Source organism: Archocentrus centrarchus, chromosome 24 (genome assembly GCF_007364275.1).
Source record: "Archocentrus centrarchus isolate MPI-CPG fArcCen1 chromosome 24, fArcCen1, whole genome shotgun sequence".
NCBI lineage: Eukaryota > Metazoa > Chordata > Actinopteri > Cichliformes > Cichlidae > Archocentrus > Archocentrus centrarchus.
This window is the reverse complement of record NC_044369.1, coordinates 24,322,907-24,345,078: the sequence shown is the minus strand read 5'-3', so window position 1 is coordinate 24,345,078 and position 22,172 is coordinate 24,322,907. Positions and strand designations below refer to the sequence as shown.

The 22,172-nt window shown below is 42.9% G+C and overlaps 1 protein-coding gene across 2 annotated transcripts in view; it reads left to right on the top strand.

Moving 5' to 3' along the window:
- Positions 1 to 17,570, top strand: part of ches1 (checkpoint suppressor 1) — a 57,676-nt gene extending 40,106 nt beyond the window's left edge. Inside the window, exons 4-7 of one of the 2 annotated variants that reach the window (XM_030722209.1) lie at positions 6,372 to 6,430; positions 15,538 to 15,646; positions 16,707 to 17,270; positions 17,346 to 17,570. In XM_030722209.1, the coding sequence (XP_030578069.1) occupies positions 6,372 to 6,430; positions 15,538 to 15,646; positions 16,707 to 17,265 (727 nt within the window). In that variant the 3' untranslated portion in view covers positions 17,266 to 17,270; positions 17,346 to 17,570. Of the gene's footprint in view, positions 1 to 6,371; positions 6,431 to 15,537; positions 15,647 to 16,706 lie in introns of both variants that reach the window. The other variant, XM_030722208.1, reaches the window with a different exon arrangement.
- Positions 17,571 to 22,172: the final 4,602 nt, after the last annotated feature.

The window sequence follows — 22,172 nt, the reverse complement described above, 5'->3', positions numbered from 1 at the left end:
ACCGATATTTCAATATGTCAGATGATATTTTTTGCTTTCAGACACAAAAAACATAAACAGATTTGTTATCTGTGGTTATTTATTTACACACATCCCGACTCTGCTCACATCAGGTGGTTGTTTGTGGCCTTCCAAGCACATGCCGCACAGAGTGCCCTCTGGTGGACAAACGTCAATATTTAAAACATGGCTTTGCCCCTTCATTTTCGTTTATCGGTCATTGAATGCCGATACCGATAGATCTGCAAATAACTAACATCCGCCAATAATATCAGCCCATCAATAAATCAGTTGACCTCTGCTTAATATAGAGACAGAGCACAACCTGTCATGCTGGGAAATACAGCTGAGCGATTAATTGAGTATTAATGTCAGTTAAAATTTGTATCTAGTGATTATAAAAAAAAATAATAATTGTGTTAAAATGATTTCTTTTTCACATTTATTTTTGCTTTGAAGCTAAACATAGACTACAGCAGTGCCTTAACCTGCATTATTTTTAATGGCCAGCAGGGGCGCCTACTCTGGTTGAAAAAGAGCTCTGATTGTATAGAAGTCAATGGGAAAGCAGCTCTCAGCTCTCTTGCTCTGTGACCTAATGACTTTGTGGGCTTAGTCTCTTGTCTCAGGTTTTAGTGAATAAAACATGAGATTCATTTTGTAAATTATGGTCATTATTAGAGTCAGAAAGGGGGGATTATCCTAGGAATGAGTGTGGTGTCCTGGGTTTCACAGTAAGATCCAGCCTTCGCTCAGCTCGAGGCGTCATAACGAGACTTAACTGACGCCGCAGCGGCTACGTCCATCTTTATAGTGTCTATGGTTATGAGTCAAGCACACCCCTTTCCTTCCCAGTGTTGAACTTTTGCTCTCTGTATCAGCTTAAAGCCGCTAACTGTTTATTGCAGCTCAAGATTTCAGTCATCAAGATCACGTGTTTAAGTTTGTAAAGTTATTGAATAATCATGTTAAACAGTGGAGGCTAAGTGTAAAAACTACAGAGGAGGAACCAGTCAGCTCCAGTTGCTAGGTAAAAGTTAGTACAGTTCTCAGCCACACAAACAATGGAAACCACATCACACAGTCACAACAATCAAATTAACTATTTGAATTTAAACATCAACAGTCTCTTAAGTCTTTGATATGTACTGTTTATTTATTAGTCCACTATAGGACCTAAAACTTTGCTGCGTTAAAAAAAAAAAAAAGCACTTCTAACTCTTTGCTCGACTTTTTCTTAAAGACGTGAGGACTCTCCATCCACGGCCAGAGCAAAGCCGAACATGGAAGGCTTTGAAACGAGAGCTTTTTTGTGAACGTGTGTACAGACGCGTGTGTAGGCCGCTCGATTCCCTCTTTTGTTTCACAATTTTCTAAGGAAGGAGCCGTTGTTGTTTACTTGCGGAATGAAAAAGAAAGTTCTCAGGATAAATTATCCGGAGAGAGATAAGTTCATTCTCGTAGTATTTATCTGATGTAAGTGGATCTCCAAGAAGCAAATAAAGAAGCAAATGAAACGGGGACTTCAGCGCCAACATCCACATATAACATAAAACCTGTACTCTCATCTGCTTGCTTACTCTCTCCATCCTCTCTCTCCATCTGTTACTCTTTACGCCCACTCTCTCCAGGCGTTATATACCTGACCTGCACCATCCTTTCCTTAAATCTTTTTGCACGCTGTTTTCATGCAACAACACTCCTGTCCCTCCTCCTGTCTCCCTCCCTCAGGCACATCTCAGGTAAAAAGCGTTGTTTTTTTTCCCTCCCTCCACTTGTTCACCCCCCCCCCCCCCCCCCCCAATCTCACCCTTTCTTCTCTTTTCCTTTCTCCCAGTTTTGCCTTTCCTCTGCTCCTATGGCGCCTCTGTTCCGCTCCTCTCGCTCTCTTGTCTCCTCTTTTAATATCCCACACACCCTCCTGCTCATCCTCAGGCATACATTACAACTAGTGGGGCACCCAGTACTCCATCTTCTTTATTTATCCCTGCTGTGATTTATTCCCTCTCTCTCCCTCTCCACTCTTTTCACTCTCTCTCCATCACTTTATCATTCAATTAAATCCTCCTTTGTCTACATTCACTTTATTCTCTGACTGCTCGCAGCCCCCCAAAACACACACACACACACACAAAAACACTCCAGAGTGCAGCAGCCTGCACCAGTGTCATTTCCTCCACATTCCTCTCCTTTCCTGACCTCACCTCCTCCCTCCATCCTCTCTGTTTGCTAACATCTCCGTTTCCAGCGCTTTTGCTCATCCCAATGGATATGTCAGTGAGAGCTACTATTAGTTGTTTTGGGGGTTTTTTTTTGTTTGTTTGGTTGTTTTTTTTTTTTTTTTCATTCATCCGCTTCTTCTCTTCTTCTGTCTCTCTCTCTCCAAACGCACAGCCACCACCAGCCCTACACCCCGCTCCCCGGTTGATCCGGGTAGGTTGGCTTGCAGAGCCAGTGGACTGTGTAAGACTGAATAATTGGTTCACCATAAAATGTAAAAGTGTCATTTTGAACAATGAGGTATGGGGAAGTGGAACAAATTGGAGGCTGGATTTGGAACATGGGGAGGGTGGAGGGGTGCAGGGAGAGGTCATGGAGGGAAGGGGAATGGGGAGTGGAGTGTGTGCGTGTGTCTGTGTGTGTGTGTGGGGGGGGGTCATTTGCATTGTAGCACACAGCAGGAAATGAGAGAGTCTGTTTCTTGTTTTGAGGGGAAGCTGCAGGCCCACTGGGATGCAGCACCTGAGGAGCATTCATTGTGTATGCACAGGTGTATATTAATCAGGGTAACGCAGCAAATGAAGAAACTCCAACCAGAAAACAGTAGACATGGAGAATAAATTAAACAATTACCCAAGTTATTGTGACTTTCAGTCAATTCATTAAGTAGAGTTTTCAATATTTAGATAATAATAAGAATTCAGTTATTATTGATGAGAGTAAATGATGAGATTTATGTTTCCCATTATAACTTGTGTTATTTTGTCCACAGTAAGAGGAGCAACTTGTACAAAACAACCTTTTAAATGTGTTTGAACAAGTCTTTTTGAAGTGGTGGAAACTTGGAACTCTGTAAAAAAGTTATGGTGTGCCTTAGACGTGTACCGGCTGGACCGTAATGCACAGTCACAGCATGTTTCGTAAAACACGAAAGCCCCTTTTATAGTCCTTTGATCAGAAACACTGACCTGCTGGATCTACAAGTTCATAAAGACTAAAAACTAAAACTTCACTCAGTATAAGCAGTTTGGAAGGAATTTATTATTAGCTTTTAAACCAACTGATGTTAAATTCAGGGGTAAAAATACAAGTTCAAAGGTCCAAGAATTGTTAATGTTCTTCACAACTTTGAGTAATAACTGAGGACAGTAGGGGAAATAACAAGTGTCAGAAAAAAAATAATGGCATGGGTTTTTTTTAATATAGACTGTATATAAAAGATGGCATATTCACCTTAACATCACCAGCTTGTTCTGTGTATCCACGTGTCCACCCTTAAGCTGATCTTACCGAAAACCCAATATGATAGCACTTTTTTAATTACAAGTTACTTGTACCTTAATTGTCTTATTTTGCACTAAATGCAACCATAATTAACAAAATTAACACCACATTGTATCAGATAAGATGTTAAACTAATGATTGAAACAATGAGCTCATGAGGAAAAATATTTACTGATGTCATTTAAAAAAAAAAGTGAGAATCTGACCTCTTTTTGCCACCAGAGCAGTCGCCCCCTGCTGGCCATAAAAAAAAAATGCAGGTTTAAGGCATTTTCATGTTGACTCTACTTTACAGATACGGAGATAACATTAATGTTTCATACCCGGTGTATGTTTTTGACCTTGGATACCAATTTGATGAAAAAAAAAACAACTTAGGGTCAACTTATTAGGTTAATGAGTGCTTTCAATTAAATCACCTGTTCTTCACTATATCTATAGAGTCCATTGTTCTTATATAGGTGGATCTGTCAGCGTGCATGATTGTTTCTCACTTTTTTTTTCTTTTTTTTTTTGCATTTAAAAAAAGCTCCACCTGCAGTTTGGATTGCAGCTTCACCCTCATTTACTACCACAAAGGTGAATTAATGTGCATTAATTTTGACTTTTTTGTTAATGTTTTGTTAAATCCAGAAGAATTGATCAAAACTGTAAAGCGAGCATTTTACTCTGAAAAAGTCTTTTTGGTGCTACATTATGTTACATCTGTCAAAGTCTATATTAGAACATGGCATTAGCGGCGTCCTTTATATGTATCCTGGAACTCAAGTTTAATCAATATAACACAATATCTCTCTCAAGAGCGCTCACTCTCAAGAATATTATGTTATAAAGTGTAATGACCGTGAATGGTTGCACAGCATGTCTATTATGTTAAGGTCAAGGGCTGTCTCAAGCTGCTCTATACAGCGCAGAAGAGGGAGATGAACAGGGAGAATGATAGAGATAGATAGGAGGAAGTGGCTGGGAGGAATAGATGGAGTGCAGTGACGCTTCTTTGTCCTCTGCTGTTTGTCGCTCGCACCTCTCGCCTTTTCATGGGCTATAATAACTCACACCACAGCAGCCAACCCCCACGTGCGGTGTGCTCCAGAATATGTGTGTGTGTGTGTGTGTGTGTGTCTCAGTCCAACTCTATGCTATGCATGTCTTTTTAAATGGGCGTGTGTGTATGTGTCTGACACATGTAATGGTGTGTGTGTGTGTGTGTGTGTGTGTGTGAGTGTGTGAAGGCGAGAGAGAGAGAGACAGAGCACGCTGGGTAGGAGGTCAGCTCCATGGTGCATTCCTTCACACCCCATCAGCATCTGGATGGAAGGAGGAGGAGGAGGAGGGTGTCTCTCCCTCCTTTTATCCCTGGCGAGGGTAGATGTAGAGGGTAGAGGGAGGGGAGCGGCGAGTTTAGCCCCTCGCCCACTGCATTAAATGCACAGGGTCGCCTTGGCAACGGGAACGCCGCCATGGCAACACATGTAGTATAAGTCAGGTGCTGTCGCACTGCAAACCCATTTGTTGAGAGAGAGAGAGAGAGAGAGAGAGAGAGAGAGAGAGAGAGAGAGAGATGTGGTTACGGAGAAGGGAGGAGGGACAGACAGAAAGAGGGAGAGAGAGGGGGAGAGTGATTGGGGTGAGACGGGTGGGGGTGGGGATTGGGGCGGAGGGGAGGGGAGGGGAGGGGAGGGGAGGGGAGGGGAGGGGGAAGGGGAAGGGGATAGGGAAACAGACAGGCTGTTAACGCAGGAAAAATATGTTATCGCCGTGGCAACGCAATGTGGCAACTCTCCATGGCAACAGCAGGTGGCTCAGGGGCTGAAATTTGCTGCTTTCGCTGCGTTTGTGTGTGTGCATGTACAGTAAATATGTGTGTGCGTCTGTGTGTGTCCGTCTTTCCCCGGCATCTGGCGAGGTGAGAACCGCTTCACAAGTGCAGGCGTCCAAATCCTCTCATTCAGCAGCTTAACATAAAAACACAACTCGTATTACAAAGGAAACTCTCCAAATGAGTGGAAACAAGTTCACGGCGTCCCCAGGTGTTTTCTCTCCCCAGTGCGTGCATGTTTGTGTGTGTGTGTGTGTGTGTGTGTGTGTGTGTGTGTGTGTGTGTGTGTGTGTGTGTGTGTGTGTATACATATATGCAACCCATGTTGTCAGACACGCCGACCGTGCTTGAGAACAGCTCGTCTGACTGGAGGAAAGCGAGCAGTCAGACGGTGACGGTGAGCTAAAGACCACTCAACCTGGAAAAGCCCCCCCCCCCCCGTTTCCCCCCTCTGTCTTGAAATTATAGATCCAGCAGCATCTCCTTTGTGTGTATGTGTGAGTGAAGATATCTCCGTCTGTGTGAGAAATGCCATCATTACCTCCCTCATTAGTGGTGCAATGATCACCTAAACTGAGTCCCCGGCTTTGTGTATTCCTGCGTGTGTGTGTGTTTTAATGTGTCACGCGGTGTATGCCGATCGGTTTTAAACATGCCTGCCTGGCATGAGTGTGTGTTAAATGTTTGTGCGCTGATGATTTCTTTCTTCTTTCTTTTTTTTTTTTTTTTTTTTTTTTTTGTTAATGTGTGTGAATGGACGAGTGGCGGGCGGTGGGGGGCTGTCATGAGAAATTACCCCCATGGACTACAGCGTCGAGGCTGTAATTCTCCGAGGTAATCACAGGGAATAATGGCAACAGTGGGACACCCGGGAATCTAATCACTATAATCAGAAGCACTGGCTTATGGGCTCAAATTCCTGCCTTGCTACCCGCCTCGTGATGAAGCCGGCTGGGCTGGTTGGCTACTGCGACATGATCAAATGATTGACCAGTTTTCTCTTTTTCTCTCCACACCTCCCCACCCCTTCTTCCTCTCTACTTTCTAGTCCTCCATTGTGGTCGGGGAGTCCCCTCTTCAGAAAGAACGGAGGAGTACTCCTACAAGGTACTGTTTCACCTCCGCAAGTCTTGTTCTGTGTGTGTGTGTGTGTGTGTGTGAGATCTCCCGCCTGTTTCTTTCTTGCTTTCTTTCTTTCTCTGTCTTACCCGCTTCCTCTCTCCTCTCTCCTCTCTCCTCTCTCCTCCTCCGCCCTCCCCCTCCATCCCTCCCTCCATCCTCTACGGATGTGCCAACTCCAATCATCTCAATTCCAAATCCCTCTTTTTAGAAGCGCACCTTGAGAATACTGAGTGCTGAGTTCTGACACTTGGCTCGGCGCCAAGTGTTTTCTAAGTTTGTGGGGAAAAAAGAAAGAAAAATAAGTGATAGAGACACAGCAAGCAAGAGAGGGAAAGAAAGGAAGAAAATCTGAGCTTCAAATCAGAGGCTGGGGAGCAATCCCCTTGCTTCCTTTGCTCATCCAACACAACATATGTACAGTCTCACTTTATTTTTACTCTTATACATTTCCTTTTCCCCCTATTTCCCATTATTCCTCTCCTCCCTGCCGACCCCCTCTCTGGTGGCTGGACGGCAGTTTAAATGGACATTCAATCCCAATCAGGGAGCACTCCAGGAGCTCGCTGGGCTGCCGAGCCCTAAATGGAGGAGGAAATGGATACATTAGGCGTCTGCGGCGCGCCCTCCATCGCCGCTGATAATGGAGTAGTAATGGTCAAGGAGCCGGGGTTGGAGAGTGTCTGAAAACCTGGACTCCCTCTAGACACACACACACACACACACACAGTCTGAGTGATGCGTCTGAGCAGCTTGATGGATGGATGGATTGAGAGAAAGAGGAGGGAGGCTGATTTGGAGTGCACATGTTAGACGGAGAGACGGGGAAAAGAAAACTTTTTTTTTTAAATGTGTTTTTGGAAAGGAGAGAGTGCAGGAATGGGCAGGTGTGAGATTCAGAGGCAGCAGGGAGAAGGAAAGTTGTGACAGACAGCCAGAGGCAAAGACAAGGAAAGACTTGGGGGGTGAGTGGGTCGGGTGCCAGTGTGAGTGAGTCTCGGGCTGTTAGTGCCCTCAGTTATTACTTCCATCTCCCATTCCCAGAGCTTTCAGAGCTGCTCCGCTCTGAGGTGATGTGGCCTGAAATCTGCCTCTCTCTCTCTCCACGACGTGGAAGAATGCAAGGACAATGGCTGGGAGCCGAGTGCTCAACACAGCCTATCACACCACCTCCACAAGGTTCATTATTCAGTAGCTCTAAATTATAAAGCTTCTCCTTGGCCTAAGTGGTCTTTTTTAAATCTATGTTCTTAGGTTACCTGCTATCATTTAAGGAGGTAACTAATTTGGAACCAGCTCCAGGCCTTTATTAACCTGTCAGCTGCAAATGAAGGGTGTATCCAAGTCAATAGGAAAATTGACCAGCTTGTAAATGAATCATTGCAGCAAACTCGTACATCACAGTCGCTTTAAAGATTCGAACAAGCGTTGGGTTTATGTCTGTTGACAAATATCTATTGACAAATGTTTACCGTGCAATCCCAGCAGAAGAGCAAATCCTGCCAGATGATGGGAACTTAAAGGCTTGCACATTTCTCCACAGGATAGCTACTCTAATAAATGATACGCTGGTACAGGAAAAGCACTGTTACAGAAACAGTGGTGGAAGTTACGTACATTTATAACGCACTTTTTTTTTTTTTGTCAGCTAGGTTAATTTGTCACTGAAGCCCAAATTATAACTAACGTGAAATACTGCCCAAAGTTGTACAGCAAATTAACACCCTCATATTGTGTGAAATTGTTATAATTATCTTCAAAACAACCAGCTACAATATTAAAGTGTTTCTTACTAGTAATCCAGCATATAGTATATAATAGCATAACCTCGACACGACCCTTTGCACCTGCATAATGAGTGCCTTTCTTGAAATGCTAAACTTGGGGAGCAGTGGGAGCACTATGTAGATTCTTAAAATTAAGCGAATATGGAAATAAAAGTAGCAAAACTGCACTACACAGTAGAAATATATACTACAAGCAACGGTCAAGGAATCAAAGCTTTACATAATAAAAAACTGTTGACACCATGTAGTGATAGTTATTATTATAATGCAGAATATGAGTTTGTCATATTTATTTCTACCAATGTAAATGTCATTTTAAAGTTGAAGCCGGTGGAGCTCAACTGAGCTGTTTTATATACTGCAGCCATTTATTAATCTATCATCTCTTACTGTGTGATACTGTGTGATCAGCATTTATGTTTGATATGGAAGTAAAATCTAAACATGAACAGAAATGTAATATCAAATAAATGCAGCTGAGTTAAAAAACGAGGCCACGACGTTTGAGAAATAATCAGCTGAACGCTTGATTAAATTAAGCGTGTGTACTTACTCAAATGAAGTACTTCAGTAAATCTCGTGGGGTGTTTTTGCACTGCAGTGTTGCTGCTTTTACTTAAAAGTCTAAATACGTCTTCCAGCACTGCACTAGGTGTGATTTAAAAAAAAAACAAAAACTGCAATTCTGGCTTGAAGAAGCAAAGGCTTTACCTGTTTTAAAATTAGCCATTTTCACCTTCAGGGTCATCTCCAGTGCTGCTGCTGTTGTAAGATTGCACCCAGGAAGTCCTATTCTCACCACTTGAATTTTTCCACTCCCACTGGATCTGCTCCACTGTGTCAAAATCACTTTTGAATTTCAGCTCGAGGAAGAGGACAGAGTCACTGGAGAGGAGGGCTGATGCTGAGCAGCGATTTTGTTGATGGTGCTGTATCACGCTGTATGGTCTAATTCTTGATCTCTCCAAAGAGTCTCGCTCCCAGGCTTCTTTAGATGTTTTCTCTGGACTTTTTGTTTACGGGTGTTACCAGTGGATTACATCTTGAGGGAACCCCTGTGTGGAATTCAGAAAACTTCATATAAGGTGTAGACAAAATAAAGTGAAGACTTCATGAAAAAGGGAATTAGGGCAACTTAAGTGACGACACAAGATTCAGAACTCTCCACAATGGAGTTGCATCTTTTGTCAGATCCTCCCCGCCTGGTAAATGCAGTCGTTTGACAGCCCCCCCTTTTCCATGTTTCTAGTGCAGGTCTCTTCTAAATATGTGTTCTTCTGACCTAAACCGAGGGAACCCCGGTGACATAATCAGGGTTACTTTGTCATACTTTGAAGTCCTCTCTCCTCAGAGCCACAGAAGATATTTTACAACAGTTTTCTCAGGATGAGAAGAGCTCCTCGTGTCAAGTAAACTCAGCCTCAAGTATAAAATTGATGTTATATCCCTCAAAGCAAAACGAGACTAAAAGATTTCTAAGAAGCCTATCTGTGCGCATAATGAAGATCAAAATAGGTGTAGAGGAGCGCATTTGAAAATCACAGGTGTTGATTAGCTTGCAGCCTGATACTGAACGTTTGTAGTTATGTTTAAAAGGCTTTTTTTTAAACTTAGAGTAATCAAGTGTTGCTTTTATTTTATCTCCCACCCCTGCAAGTTATAGCAGATGTCAGTCAGCCAAACACTTAAACACTCGGCTGCAGTGTCAGAAAGACAAGCCAGTTAGACATTCAGTTAAACTGCCAGCAACTTCAGCCCACCAGCAATCCAGTCCGTCAGTCAGCCAGTCAGTCAGACACCATTAGTATGCATCCTGCCCTCAGTACTCAGTTTAACACACAGCAGCCAAGCAGGCAGAGAGACAGGGAGGGGGTGTTTTGACTGAGCGAGAGGCCACATTCAAACGGTTGCATTCTCAAGGTCTGCTGGGAGTAACCTTTGACCCTTTGGACTCTATATGTGTGTGTGTGTGTGTGTGTGTGTGTGTGTGTGTGTGAATTCAGCGTGTGTTTGTGTGTTCTTGGTGCCTCTGCTGGCCACGTGGAGACTGCAGCCTGCAGGGCCATGTGGAACTCATTTAACAGCAGAGCAGAGGAGACTGAATGCGTTTACGGCACATGAGAGCGGAGAGGGGAGGGAGGCCGAGGGCTCTCGCTCGCCCTGGAAAACAAGCAGGCAGGCAGGCAGGCAGGCGGCGGGCAAAGACGTAGGAAGCAGACAGAAAAGGCAGAGCAGCTGACCAGACATTGGAAAAAGACAGACTAGAGGATATTTTCACTCTAGGAAAAAGATAGAAATGCAGACGGGCACCTTTTCTTGTCTGTTCAGACATTTTTTTCCTCCTGTTTTCTGCTAACAACCCAACAGAGAGCTTTTTTTTTGAGGGGGGGGCTTGTTTGGAGCTTGTAAAATGTATTGCTCGATCTCAGCGAGCGGGGACGGGCTTTGGGAGTGCTGCCTGGTCTTTCTCAGCTTAGTTTGTCACCTCATCTCCACAGCATATGTCCCAGGCTTTTTACCTGCAGCGACAGCATGCATGCTCAGTTGGAGATATGAGTCACCACTATACATAGACTGACAGATCGATACACAGAGGGGGAAAAAAAAAATCAACAAGTGAGGATGGAATTAGACGGGCAAAAAAAATGAAATTCAAACAGAGTGAGGAGGTGAAGATAGAGGACACATACATGTGTATAGTTTATGTGTGCATCTAGGGTAAACTGGCTGTGAGGAGTGTGCTGCTGAGGTATGAGAGGCCATGTCAAACAGAGCCTGGTATTTCCGTTCCTCTCTTTCTTTCTCCCTCTAGCTGTTTTCACACATGAACTCCAGACAATGTCAAATCCGGACATCGTCCTTTTTCATATCTAGCGCACAATAGGAGATTGTCTGAGTCAGAAGCAGTCTACTACGGCTACTGGTTTTAGGCTCAGCTGCAATCTCCATCGATGAACGATAAAGCAAATGCAGTTCCGCAACTAGCCACTAGAGGCTGGCTTCCAAAAACGTGTCAGTCCCCATAGATCTCCATGTTAAAATATTCAATTTAAAAATGTTTGCACTCTGATACAAACAGCTTCAGATTTTTTAAGCTTACCGTTTGCTCTGTTAGGGGCCTGACCACTTGAACTGGACTTCTTAACTGTGTTTGTGCTGCTGCTGCTTTTGGGAGATAATTAACAAATAACAAGACTAGCTGTGTTACTACCAGACTAAGAAGTTTGTGTTTGTTTGTGTTATTTAGTTTGTAAATTACATAAAACTAATTAGCAGATATCAGTGTTTGCTTGTTGTACCTGCTTATATTTAGCACGCCACAATCTCATCTAAATATGGTCACTTCTGGTTCCTAAAAACCAAGATGGTAACAACCATAAAGCTGAACTAGAATTCAAAATGAGACTTTAAAAAACTGGCTATGTTCATCTTTTATATACAGTCTGCTGTTAAGGCAAGTTTAAAGCATGCTGAGGGCAGGACACATGGCACCCAGTCATTTGTGACGAGTTCCCCAAACAGCTGCCCGCTCCACTCTCACTTGGGCTCAGTCAGACGTTACACAGACGGGTATTTGAGGACTGACGTGTTAAAGACCGTCTGCCCTCCATTTCATGCATTTTTAAGTGCAGGTAAAGTTTAGGGCTGCAGTGCATGCGCAGAAACGGCCTCTCTGCCCTTCTTCCACAGAGCGGTAGATCCTTTCCGATGCATGATCTACCACTCTGTGGCATGTGGAAGGGGAGCCGTTGCTATGGTAACCCAAAGCCTGACTGGAACGAGAGGTGGGGAGGAGAAAGGGTGGGTGCGTGTCAGCCCGGGGAGACCACTGCCCACACGCACACATCCATGCAGTGAGTGATCAAGATTACAAAAGAGACTCTGTGCAGGGACTTACTTATAAGGTTATGGAGAGCAGAGCTGGAGATATCAGGGGCAGAGCCATGCTAACTGGAGTCAATAAGATTACTGTGGACACAGCCGGCCAGAGAGAGGCAGCAGGAAGACACTTAGAATGACAAAATCACAGACAAATCACTCATAATGCACCTTGTGTGTGTGTGTGTGTGTGTGTGTGTGTGTGTGTGTGTGTGTGTGTGTGTGTGTGTGTGGCGCAACATGAACCAAATATAAGAGATTGCTTTCCGGGGGTGCTCCGCCATGACAACTTGTATGTTTTAATGAGCTTGTGGTTCTCGGGGCAAATTAAATTTCTCCTCGTAGCATCGATCATAAATTTACTGTACGGGCTGAATTTAACCACCCACTAAACACCCCCCACTCCCACCCCCACCCCTTCCCCCCCAAAAAACTGCTTCAGCTGCAGTATGTTGATGTCTCGGTAAAAGGGTGTTCGCATTCACACCTTAACAAATGTTTCTGCGGCAGACAAAAGCAAACAGCAGGTCATCGTTTGCGAAACACAAACTGACCCTAGAGATGAAAATGACAGCTGTTCCAGTGAACTGGGATGGCTGTGGTGAGCAGCCAGCCTTGAATAATGAGAGCTTTTGGCTCAGATGTACACTCTTCTCTTCTCTTCTCTTCTCTTCTCTTCTCTTCTCTTCTCTTCTCTTCTCTTCTCTTCTCTTCTCTTCTCAGATAAAATGTATAATCTATTTAGATACTATATATAGATTCACAGAAATTACAATTAACCTTATAGCCTGCGTTCCTTCTGGTCTGCCACAGTATGAGTAGGAAACCAGAGGCTTTGACCTCAGTGGAAAATCTGAAATGACATAAGAAACAAATTACTATTTGGAGCTTCTTAATGTTTGCCTTAAATCTGAAATGTTTTTCTTGCTGAGACATTGTTGTAAACTAGACAAAGTTCCAATATATACATGAATACCCTGAAAACTAAGTTTTTTTTCATTATTTCTCCTGCAAAGTGGGTTCATTTTTACATCTTTTTTGCAGGTTAACTGTAAACGGTTACTTTTTGCTCTCAGCTTACAACCTCTTTCATAATCACAAAATAAAATCATTCACAGACATTTCACAGAGCTCGTTTCACTTGTTGCTGTCTTACTGAAAGGTGGATGGCTTTTTACAGCATTTAAAAGAAACACTGAGTAAACTCCTGTTGTTTTTAAATGTTCTATCCAAATAAAAGTGACTTGACTTGAGTTGAATAGATTAAAAGATTGAAGCTGCTTAAATGTTGTCAACTGTGTGTACTGTAAATGTGAAGCTAAAGCTAGTAGCCAGTTAGCTTGGTGTACAGTATAAAGAGAGTGTATGTGTAATATATATATATATATATATATATATATATATATATATATATATATATATATATATATATATATATATATATATATATATATATATATATATATATATACACACACACACACACACACACACACAAATGTGGCCTTCGAAGGATGTTTCTATGTTATGCTAAGCTTAGCAGCCATGAGCTCCAGCCCCACATTTGTAGTATAGTCATGGATATAATCTCAATCTTCTCACATAACTCTGAGCAAAAAAAAAAAAAGAAAGGTTTTAAATCTTTCTTCCAGCTGTTAGATTGGTTCAGGTTTGTAAACTGTGACCTTTGACCTATCCCTACAGATTTTTCAAATGCCAGTCCACTTCCATGTCTGTGTTTTGGAATATCGTCTGTATCTGCGGCCAATTCTGTGGGTTTTTTTCTTCAGTGACCTCTCTGTATTCTGCACCAGTCATAGCATGCTTCAATGTGGTGACCACATTAGCAGGATGATTAGCAGCACCTGTCTTTTGCCAGTAGAAAAGCTTGGCTTTCAGACGTGAGAATTCAATCTTTGTCTCATTAGTCTGCAGAAAGTATCGTTTGGTAAACTCCAGGTGGGCTTGCCATATGCCTGTTTTTTCAGTGGAGTATAATGGCACTTAGGCAGAGTGCTGCAGAGTTGTCCTTCTGGTGGGTTCTTTAGTTTCTTTGAAAATTGGTTTGTGTGACCATTGGCTACACTTCCTCCTCCCTGACCAAGGCTCTTCTTGCCTGGACCAGATGGACGACTGTCGGAAGACAAACTTCTTCCATTTAACAATAGAGCTCACTACCCAACACAGTCAGATCTTGAAGGTCTGCTGAGGGTTCTTTGAGCTTGTTACTCTGGTGTTAACGCTACTAGTTCACCTTCAAGTTAATGGAGTTAAAAGGAAATTAGTTTTTTAGGTGCAGCCTAAATACGTTGCCATTTGATCAAGGTGTTAAAAGTTGCTCGAAAAATTCAGAATTACTACTTGATTCATGCTGGAGGAAACACACACACACACACACACACACACACACAAATACTAGTGGAAGTTTGGTTGCCTAGGTAACCCTGTAATGTATTTACCACGCAGTCACATGTCATATGTCTCTTTAATTGCTGGCCTCAAAATTGAGCTAATTTTAACCGTGTACCCACCCACTAACTGTCTCTGCTACTAGTCGTCATGGTCACATCGCTGCTCATCTCTTCCTGTGTGGGACCCTTTTAGTCAATGAAAGGATTCATCAAACAGCAGAAAATGAATTAGCCTTTCATCACAATCAAAACATCTGAATAAAGTTTGAAGCGACAAAGGAAAAAAAATCTGGTGAATATGTTCAGGTTTTGCAGTGCGGGTCAGAAAAAAAAATGAATGACTTTTTCATAAAATGCACAGTGAGTAATTGTTAACTGCACCTTTAAATAAAAAAACGGACTTGCTTTGGAAAATATTATTTTCTGACATTTGTGGCTAATGAATCAATAAAAAAGTAGATAAAGTAGTAACATAAAAGATGTCTGTTAGTTACAGTCCTGCATCTACGAGGTGAAACGTGTTAAAATTTTCTTGTTTTGTGAATTTGTAGTATTTTATGCTGCAAAAAGATAGATTTAAATGGTAATTTTAGGACTTAAGTTCTAAACAGATGCATCTTCCTGGTTTGAAAATCTGTGGTTCCTCCCTTTGAGTTCTAGCGGCTGCTGCTCAGCCCGGAGCACCAGGCAGGCTGGATATAGCCGTGCCCAGCGGTCGTTGGTAATTGAATGATTTGCAGCGGCCTTAACTCATTTATGACGCTTTCCTGCTCAATTTAACCTTGCCTCGCTCATCAATATTGCCCTGTTGGCCTCCTGGAATGGACGCTGAATGCTCATCGAGCTGCTCCCGGGGTCTTATCGAGGTCGGATCAAGTGGGGTTTTTTTTGTTTTGTTTTTTTTAGGCGCTTCTTCTGTTTTTCCTGAAACAGATTTGTCTCTTGCGTGTGGCTAAGGTTTGATGGATCCGTCTGCGTGTCTCGTTTAATTTTGTGCGTCTGCTGCTCTCTCTTTCAGTTCCTCGAGGCGTGATCCAAAATGGCGCCCGTGTCAGGAGCCAGGCCCTCTTCCCCCTTATCAGACCCCTACCTGTAAGCCCTGTGGGGAGCAGAACCTCAGCCATAAGGTTGGTAAACTTCGCTACTGTTGCCCTCGAACGTGTAATTAACGTCAGCGAGGGCTGCACAAACACATTCCCTCGTCGACAGACACACCCACACCTACATGCAAAAGCACAACGCGCGCGGCGCTCCAAAATTTTCCACTGATAGTTTACATAATTACATCTTTATTGTGTTCAAAAGTCAGAGGCATTCACACGCTCCTCGCTGTGTAGAACATTTTATCCAGGTGTGTTTATATAATGGTCTCTTGAAGACACACAAACACAAACAGGTTTATTAGAGGGAGAGGCCTCATGATTCAAAGAACATTTGGAGCATGCATGAACATGCACATCCATCACAGGAGCATGAGAGTATGATGGCCTGCGCCGCATAATGAATTAAACATACCCAAAGCCTGACTAAAGGTTTGCAGTGAATATTTGATCACTGTAAGGGGTGCATGTTTTTCTTATAACACATTAAAATGCTCGCTTTCTTATTCTGAGGGAGAAATGTCCAGGGGCCAGGGCACGCTGCTGAAGCTTCTTTTGATTTATGGGTTGTCAGGATAGCCCCCCTTGTCCGTTAATGCTCTACAGAGAAAAGTGTCTCCTGACTAATAGAGCAAAATGCGTGTTGCAGTATAACGAGGACAGTGGTTAAATGGCCTCGCTGCAGAGGCGTCACTGTCGTGGCGCTCTGACTTTAGAGTTTGCAAGGTTCTTTATGTGCTGAGCAACCTTAGAGAACTGCTAAAAATGCACCATGTCATTTGGAAAAAAAAAAATGCAAAGGCAGCAATCTGAAAATGAGGCTGCTCATTTCTAAAAGGTAAGGCTGAGTCGTTTTTGAGATACAGGGTTTTTTATCTGACCTCAGAAATGTGCGCATGAGGCCCCAGGGAGCTATTTGAGGGTGATAGATTATCACCTGAGCTTTTTTTTTTCTTTTTTTGCTTTCTAACAAACCGGAGAAGCTTCAGTGGAGTGAAGCAGGTACAGGCAGGCAGGCCACCTGGCTGGCAGTGTGACAGCAGGAGTAACGTTATTCTCCCCCGCTCTCTGTCCTTGCTCCATACAGATCATCCCTGGGAGATTATCTAAACCGAGGACAGGACAGCCCATCCCGCTACTCTCCACCACCCTGCAGTGAGGACCTCCAAGACGACCACACTTACAGCACCGCCAAATCCCCCAGCAGGCTGTGCTCTTCCCAGGTCGCCGCCCCTTCTTCCCCACTGGACGACGACGACATCATCGCCGTGGAAATCCAATCAGACGTCAAACCCGAGCCCCGGGAGATTCCACTGGACTCTCACATCACCACTGCCGCCACTACTACTACCTACATTTCCCAGCAGCCCCTGCGCGGACAGAGACGTAGTTTGGGGGGAGCCGGGGCTCTGGCGGGGAGCAGTTTGCCCTGGACCAAAAGCCGAGCGAGGGGCATTAGTGACACGCTGCCGCTGAAGAAGCGGCGCGCGGCGACTGTGGAGAAGCCGCCTGAGAGCGACGACGAGGAGATGAAAGAGGCGGCGGGGTCGCTGCTCCACCTGGCGGGGGTCAGAGCCTGCCTCAACAACATCACAAACCGCACCGCCAAGGGCCAGAAGGAGCAGAAAGAGGCCCTGAGAAACTAAGACGCACACACAAACACACAGAACAAAGCATAGTCATGCACACAGACAGCATATAGCTCCAAGCACACACACACACATGTACACACACACACACACACACACACACAACTAGGTCAACAGGTAACATTACTACAGCATTAGTCTCAACGGACACTTGTCATCTCCCTCTATCTATCTGCAGGGCATTAGGTGAATCCTACTTATTTGTGGCAATATCAAAAATCTATGTTTTCCTACATGTTCAGCAACACTAAACATCGATGGGTATTTCTCATGTGTCTTTGTTGTTTTTGTTGTTTAAAAGGGGATGAAAGCCATAAAAAAAAAAAAAAAGCACGTTTTGTCACTAATTTGGACAAGCACGACAAAAACCGAGTCACATTGCGGGGAGCGTACAGTTACGGGAGCTGAAGATGGCTGTTTGTCTTACCTGTTTGTTTCTATGTGAATCTGTAGCAATCTTGCAGTGGTAGCCGGCGAAGACGACGACGCCGCAGAGAGCGGCCCCGCTTAAACCAGACTTGGGGGGGAGGGGGGGCTCTCGCGGCCGTCTGCCGGCATCACTTCTCCTACATCCACGAGCACAAATGTGAGACTGTGCCAAAGATAAGCGACCAGGTTGCTTCATGTAGCCGATAACGACAGATGATGAGAAAAGAAAAAAAAAAGAAAAAAGAGTAAAAGAAGGCATAGTAGTAAAGAGCTAAAGAGAGAGAGTGACCTTAAGTGTCAGAAATAAATGTAAAACCCAATGTGATATATATTCATGCACTTATTTTACGCCACTTATAATAAAAGCATCATGGGTAAAGACATGGTTTATTTCAAGAGCACTCATAGTATTTAAGAATAAATATATTAAAATAAAAAAAATGGTCAAGTTTATCACCATAGAGATGGATAGTGTGCCGGGTCTGAGGCAATATCTCCTTCATTTTGTTGTTGTTGTTGCATAATGTAAAACCTCCCCTGTACTTCTCTCCATAGACGACGTAGACACCTGGTATAGATATCATAGCTACCAGTAGCTGCCACACCTTCCTCTTCATTTGACAAAGAACTATATACATGAGCTGTGGGTTTAGGTTTCTGTTTGTGTCTGTTTACTCTCACTCTACCCTCATAAAGATATAAGCAATTTGTCCCGTGCGGGCAACTCTGTAAAAAGGTTAGAAAATATTTTATTTTTTTCCTTTCTTAATTGAAGCAATTTGACCTGCAGGACTTTCTCAGTTACATTGCATGGGTGCTTGTAAATAAGATAAAAAGCAAATCTTTTTTATTCAAAGATCATGTAAGATAAACAATGTATTTAGCATGAAGCATGACTTATTTTCATATAAACCTTGATCCTAGAGGAAAGAAAAAAAAGTTTTGCCGCCAATTCTTATACCCGTGATTATATTGGAGATTTTTTTTTTTTTTTTAATTTTTTTTTCTTTGAATTTTTTTTTTTTTTTTTTTTTTTTTCTGAGCGGGCTTTCAAAAACACGTCTTCAGGGAGGAAACGTGGGAGATCACTCTGCAATTAGATGCCCAAAGAGTGCCACCTCTGGGCTTCGGGTTCAGGCTATACGTAGGCCAGCTGAAACACCTCTTAGGGGTGGGCTTCCGTCTTCTTCTTCTTCTGCCTGTACAGTGTTTTTTTTTTTTTTTAAACTATTTTGTTTTAGGTGTTCAGTGTTAACCCCGGTGTTATTTCAGAACACGTCTGTGGAGTGTGTGAGTTTGTGTGCCCAGGAACACACACCCTTTAACATCGTGCCTGCCTGCCTGCCTGCCTGCCTGCCTGCCTGCCCTCAGTACCTCTGTTGTCACGACAGAACGTAACCTGTCTTTATTTATAACAGTATTGTTTTTATTTTTCTTCAGTGTGTAAATGTGCATCACGTGTCCTTACTGTCACGTGTCCTTACTTTCCATCGACATCGTTCTGTGTACATGTTTGAAATCAGATGGGCGTGGGAGACTTTGTAGATGACCTCATATCTCCAAAAAATGAAAAAAAAAAAGACTACATGAGAGGAACTAAAAAGGAAGTTTGTTTGTTTTTTTTTCTTTTTTTTTTTTTGTTTTCTGATTTACATACAGTATTTTTAACCCAAGGCGTATCACGGCTAAAACAGGAATGCACACCAGTATTATTTGACCCTCGTCTGCGTATAAAATAAAGCAGCTTCGTAGGTGAAAACATAGGCTGAGTTTGGCTGTAGCAGCAGAGTCAGACAGGGTTTTTGTTCGAGCTGAATAGACGCTGAGCGATTGCCAGCGAGCCGAGCGGGGAAAAACAAATGCATGCCCCATCCACTGGTACAGTCTTTCGCCACCTGTAGCATGCATCACTGGCTTTGCATTTTGTATGGTATCCATAAAAATAAAATTTTTAAAAAAAGGCGAAAAGGAGACACTGTTAGTGTTGTCGTCGTGTGCCATCTGTCTGTCGTCTGATATGTGTCTGAGTGCTCCCAGGTCAAGCACTCTGCTGTATTCGATGTACCAATCCACCGCTGTGGTGACTAGTAACGCGTTGAGTTGGCAAGAGGCATGTCGAGGGGAGAATGTGTCGCTTTAGCAAACACTGTTTCTTTTTTTTTGCCTCTGGCTCACTCTGTGACATGCAGGAAAGAAGAACTCCTCACCTTTGAGTCCTGGTAACACAGAGCAACACATGAGCTATACCTGGGACATATTAAAGCAAAGTACATAAACTTCACTGCCTGAAAAGCCCCAAACAGCAAGTGTTTCTTTCAAACCTGCCAAACCTACTAAAAAAACGCTCCTAGAGAAGTAGTTGCCATTTTTTAAAATTTATTTGTTGATGTTTTTATGCGCCTTTTAAATTTTCTGTTTCCTTTTTTTTTTTTGTTCTCTCTGACAAACTTATCTACAATACTGCCATTATTTTTCCGTGACTGTCTGAGCTGAATATTGGAAAGCCATAGGTTAGAGATGTCAAAATGCAAAACTGTTATTGATCTGTGCGATGTGATGCAGAGTACACCCAGGTGTTTGTTTCGGGTTTTCTTTTTTGTTTGTTTTCCTTTCTTTTCTTTTCAGTAAATGTTCAATTTTCTCCTTATTGTGCAAATCATATTGCCAAAGAATGATTTCAAGACCTATTTCATCACTACATGTAAATATCAACGTTGTCCAATACCGTGGCAAAAAATATATAAATGTTGTTTTATTTTGTTTTCCATTTTCTGAGAAACTACAATGATGTTTATGTGATGTATTGTCTTCCAGTTGGTTGCAATAATAAAAAAAAAAAATACGAGTTGCAGAAGATAAGCTTGGCTGTTGTTTTTCAATTAATATCAAGCAAGAAAAACCATACAGAGCATAATTACAGTCATTAGGAGATATGGAGCAGAGGTTCGGTTCAAGCAGCGGCTAAAAGCACTTTTACTCATTCAGCAGTACTGAAAAAAGACCATCTTAGAGAGGCAGAGTTTCTCAGAAGTTTAGATGGAAGGAGGTTCACCAATCTGCGTCTATAAATTGTGGAACAATTTCAGCACAATGTTCCTCAACATAAAATCGCAAACACTTTGAATATATCGTCATCTACAGTACATAATATCCTCAAAAGATTCAGAAAATCTGGAGGAATCTCTGTGTGCAAGTGAGAAGGCCAAAAATCACTACCGGACGCTCGTGATGTTCAGGCCCTCGAGCAGCACTGCATTAAAAACAGGCTTGATTCTGTCATGGAAATCAGTGCATGGGCCCAGGAACACTTTCAGAAATCAGTGTCTGTGACCGCAGTTCTCCGTGTCATCCACAAATGCAGATTAAAGCTCTATCGGACAATGAAGACGCCATATCTGAACATGATCCAGAAATTTCACCATCTTCTCTGGAGCAAAGCTCATTTAAAATTTCAAACTATCTTTTGTAAACATGCACTAAAGAGGGGAGGGATTATCCGGCTTGTTATCAGCGCTCAGTTCTAAAGCCTGCATCTCTGATGGTGGGGGGTGCATCAGTAACCAAAAATTTCAAATCTAGATTCTTAAGCATCATCAGACCTGTTGCTGCTGATTTTCAGGCCAGTTCTTGTGTAATGTGGGATACCTCTCCTTTTTCTCCCCATTTCCCTTCCTTAAGAATGCTTTCTTGGCAGCCATCCTTCCACTCAGACCATTTCTGATGAGGCTTTGGGAAACAGTGGGTGGATCAACTGGTTCTTTGCTAAGTTGTCTGTCATGTGCGGATAAAAACACCGGTTCATCCCTTGAGTTAGATGTATTTTCTGTGCTTGAATAATTCAGGTCAGTGTTAAGTGCCTTAATAAATGAAAAACATTCCTCTGAAAATGGTCAGGTATGAGGACTGGACTGAAAATGAGGGGGAAAGCAGCCAGTGTCCAAAGAAAAACGTTGAAAGACCTTCAGAAAGCCTGGAGAAGTATTGCTCAAGAGCACTTTAAAAAAAAAAAAAAATTACAGGAAGGTCTGGCTGATTGGAAGCAAAATATAATAATATAGAAATGAGGGATTCCTCAAGACTTTTGCACACTACTGTCTAGCTCATAGCTGCACATCTGCAAGCCAGGCTGCAACCCACCTCCACCACCACATAAACCACTGTAGACTGAACCTTCGGAGCGAAGCAGAGTTTGTGTTAATAACACATTTACTGGCTGTCAGTTCGTGCGAGCTGACCAGAGTACCGTACAGGTTCTCCTAATTTAGCTGTTTTCATTTCAGAGTTTAAAGTTAAATGTCGTAAAGAATGCCAACCTTTGTCATCCACCTCCTCAACACCGCTTCAGCATGCGCCACACACTAACACCCTCTTACTAGCTTTGTGATATTAGAGACTCTAATTTGCTCTCAAGACTGACCCCAATCATTAACCTCACATATTCCCATCAACAAGGGTCTTATCATAACCAAGCCTTT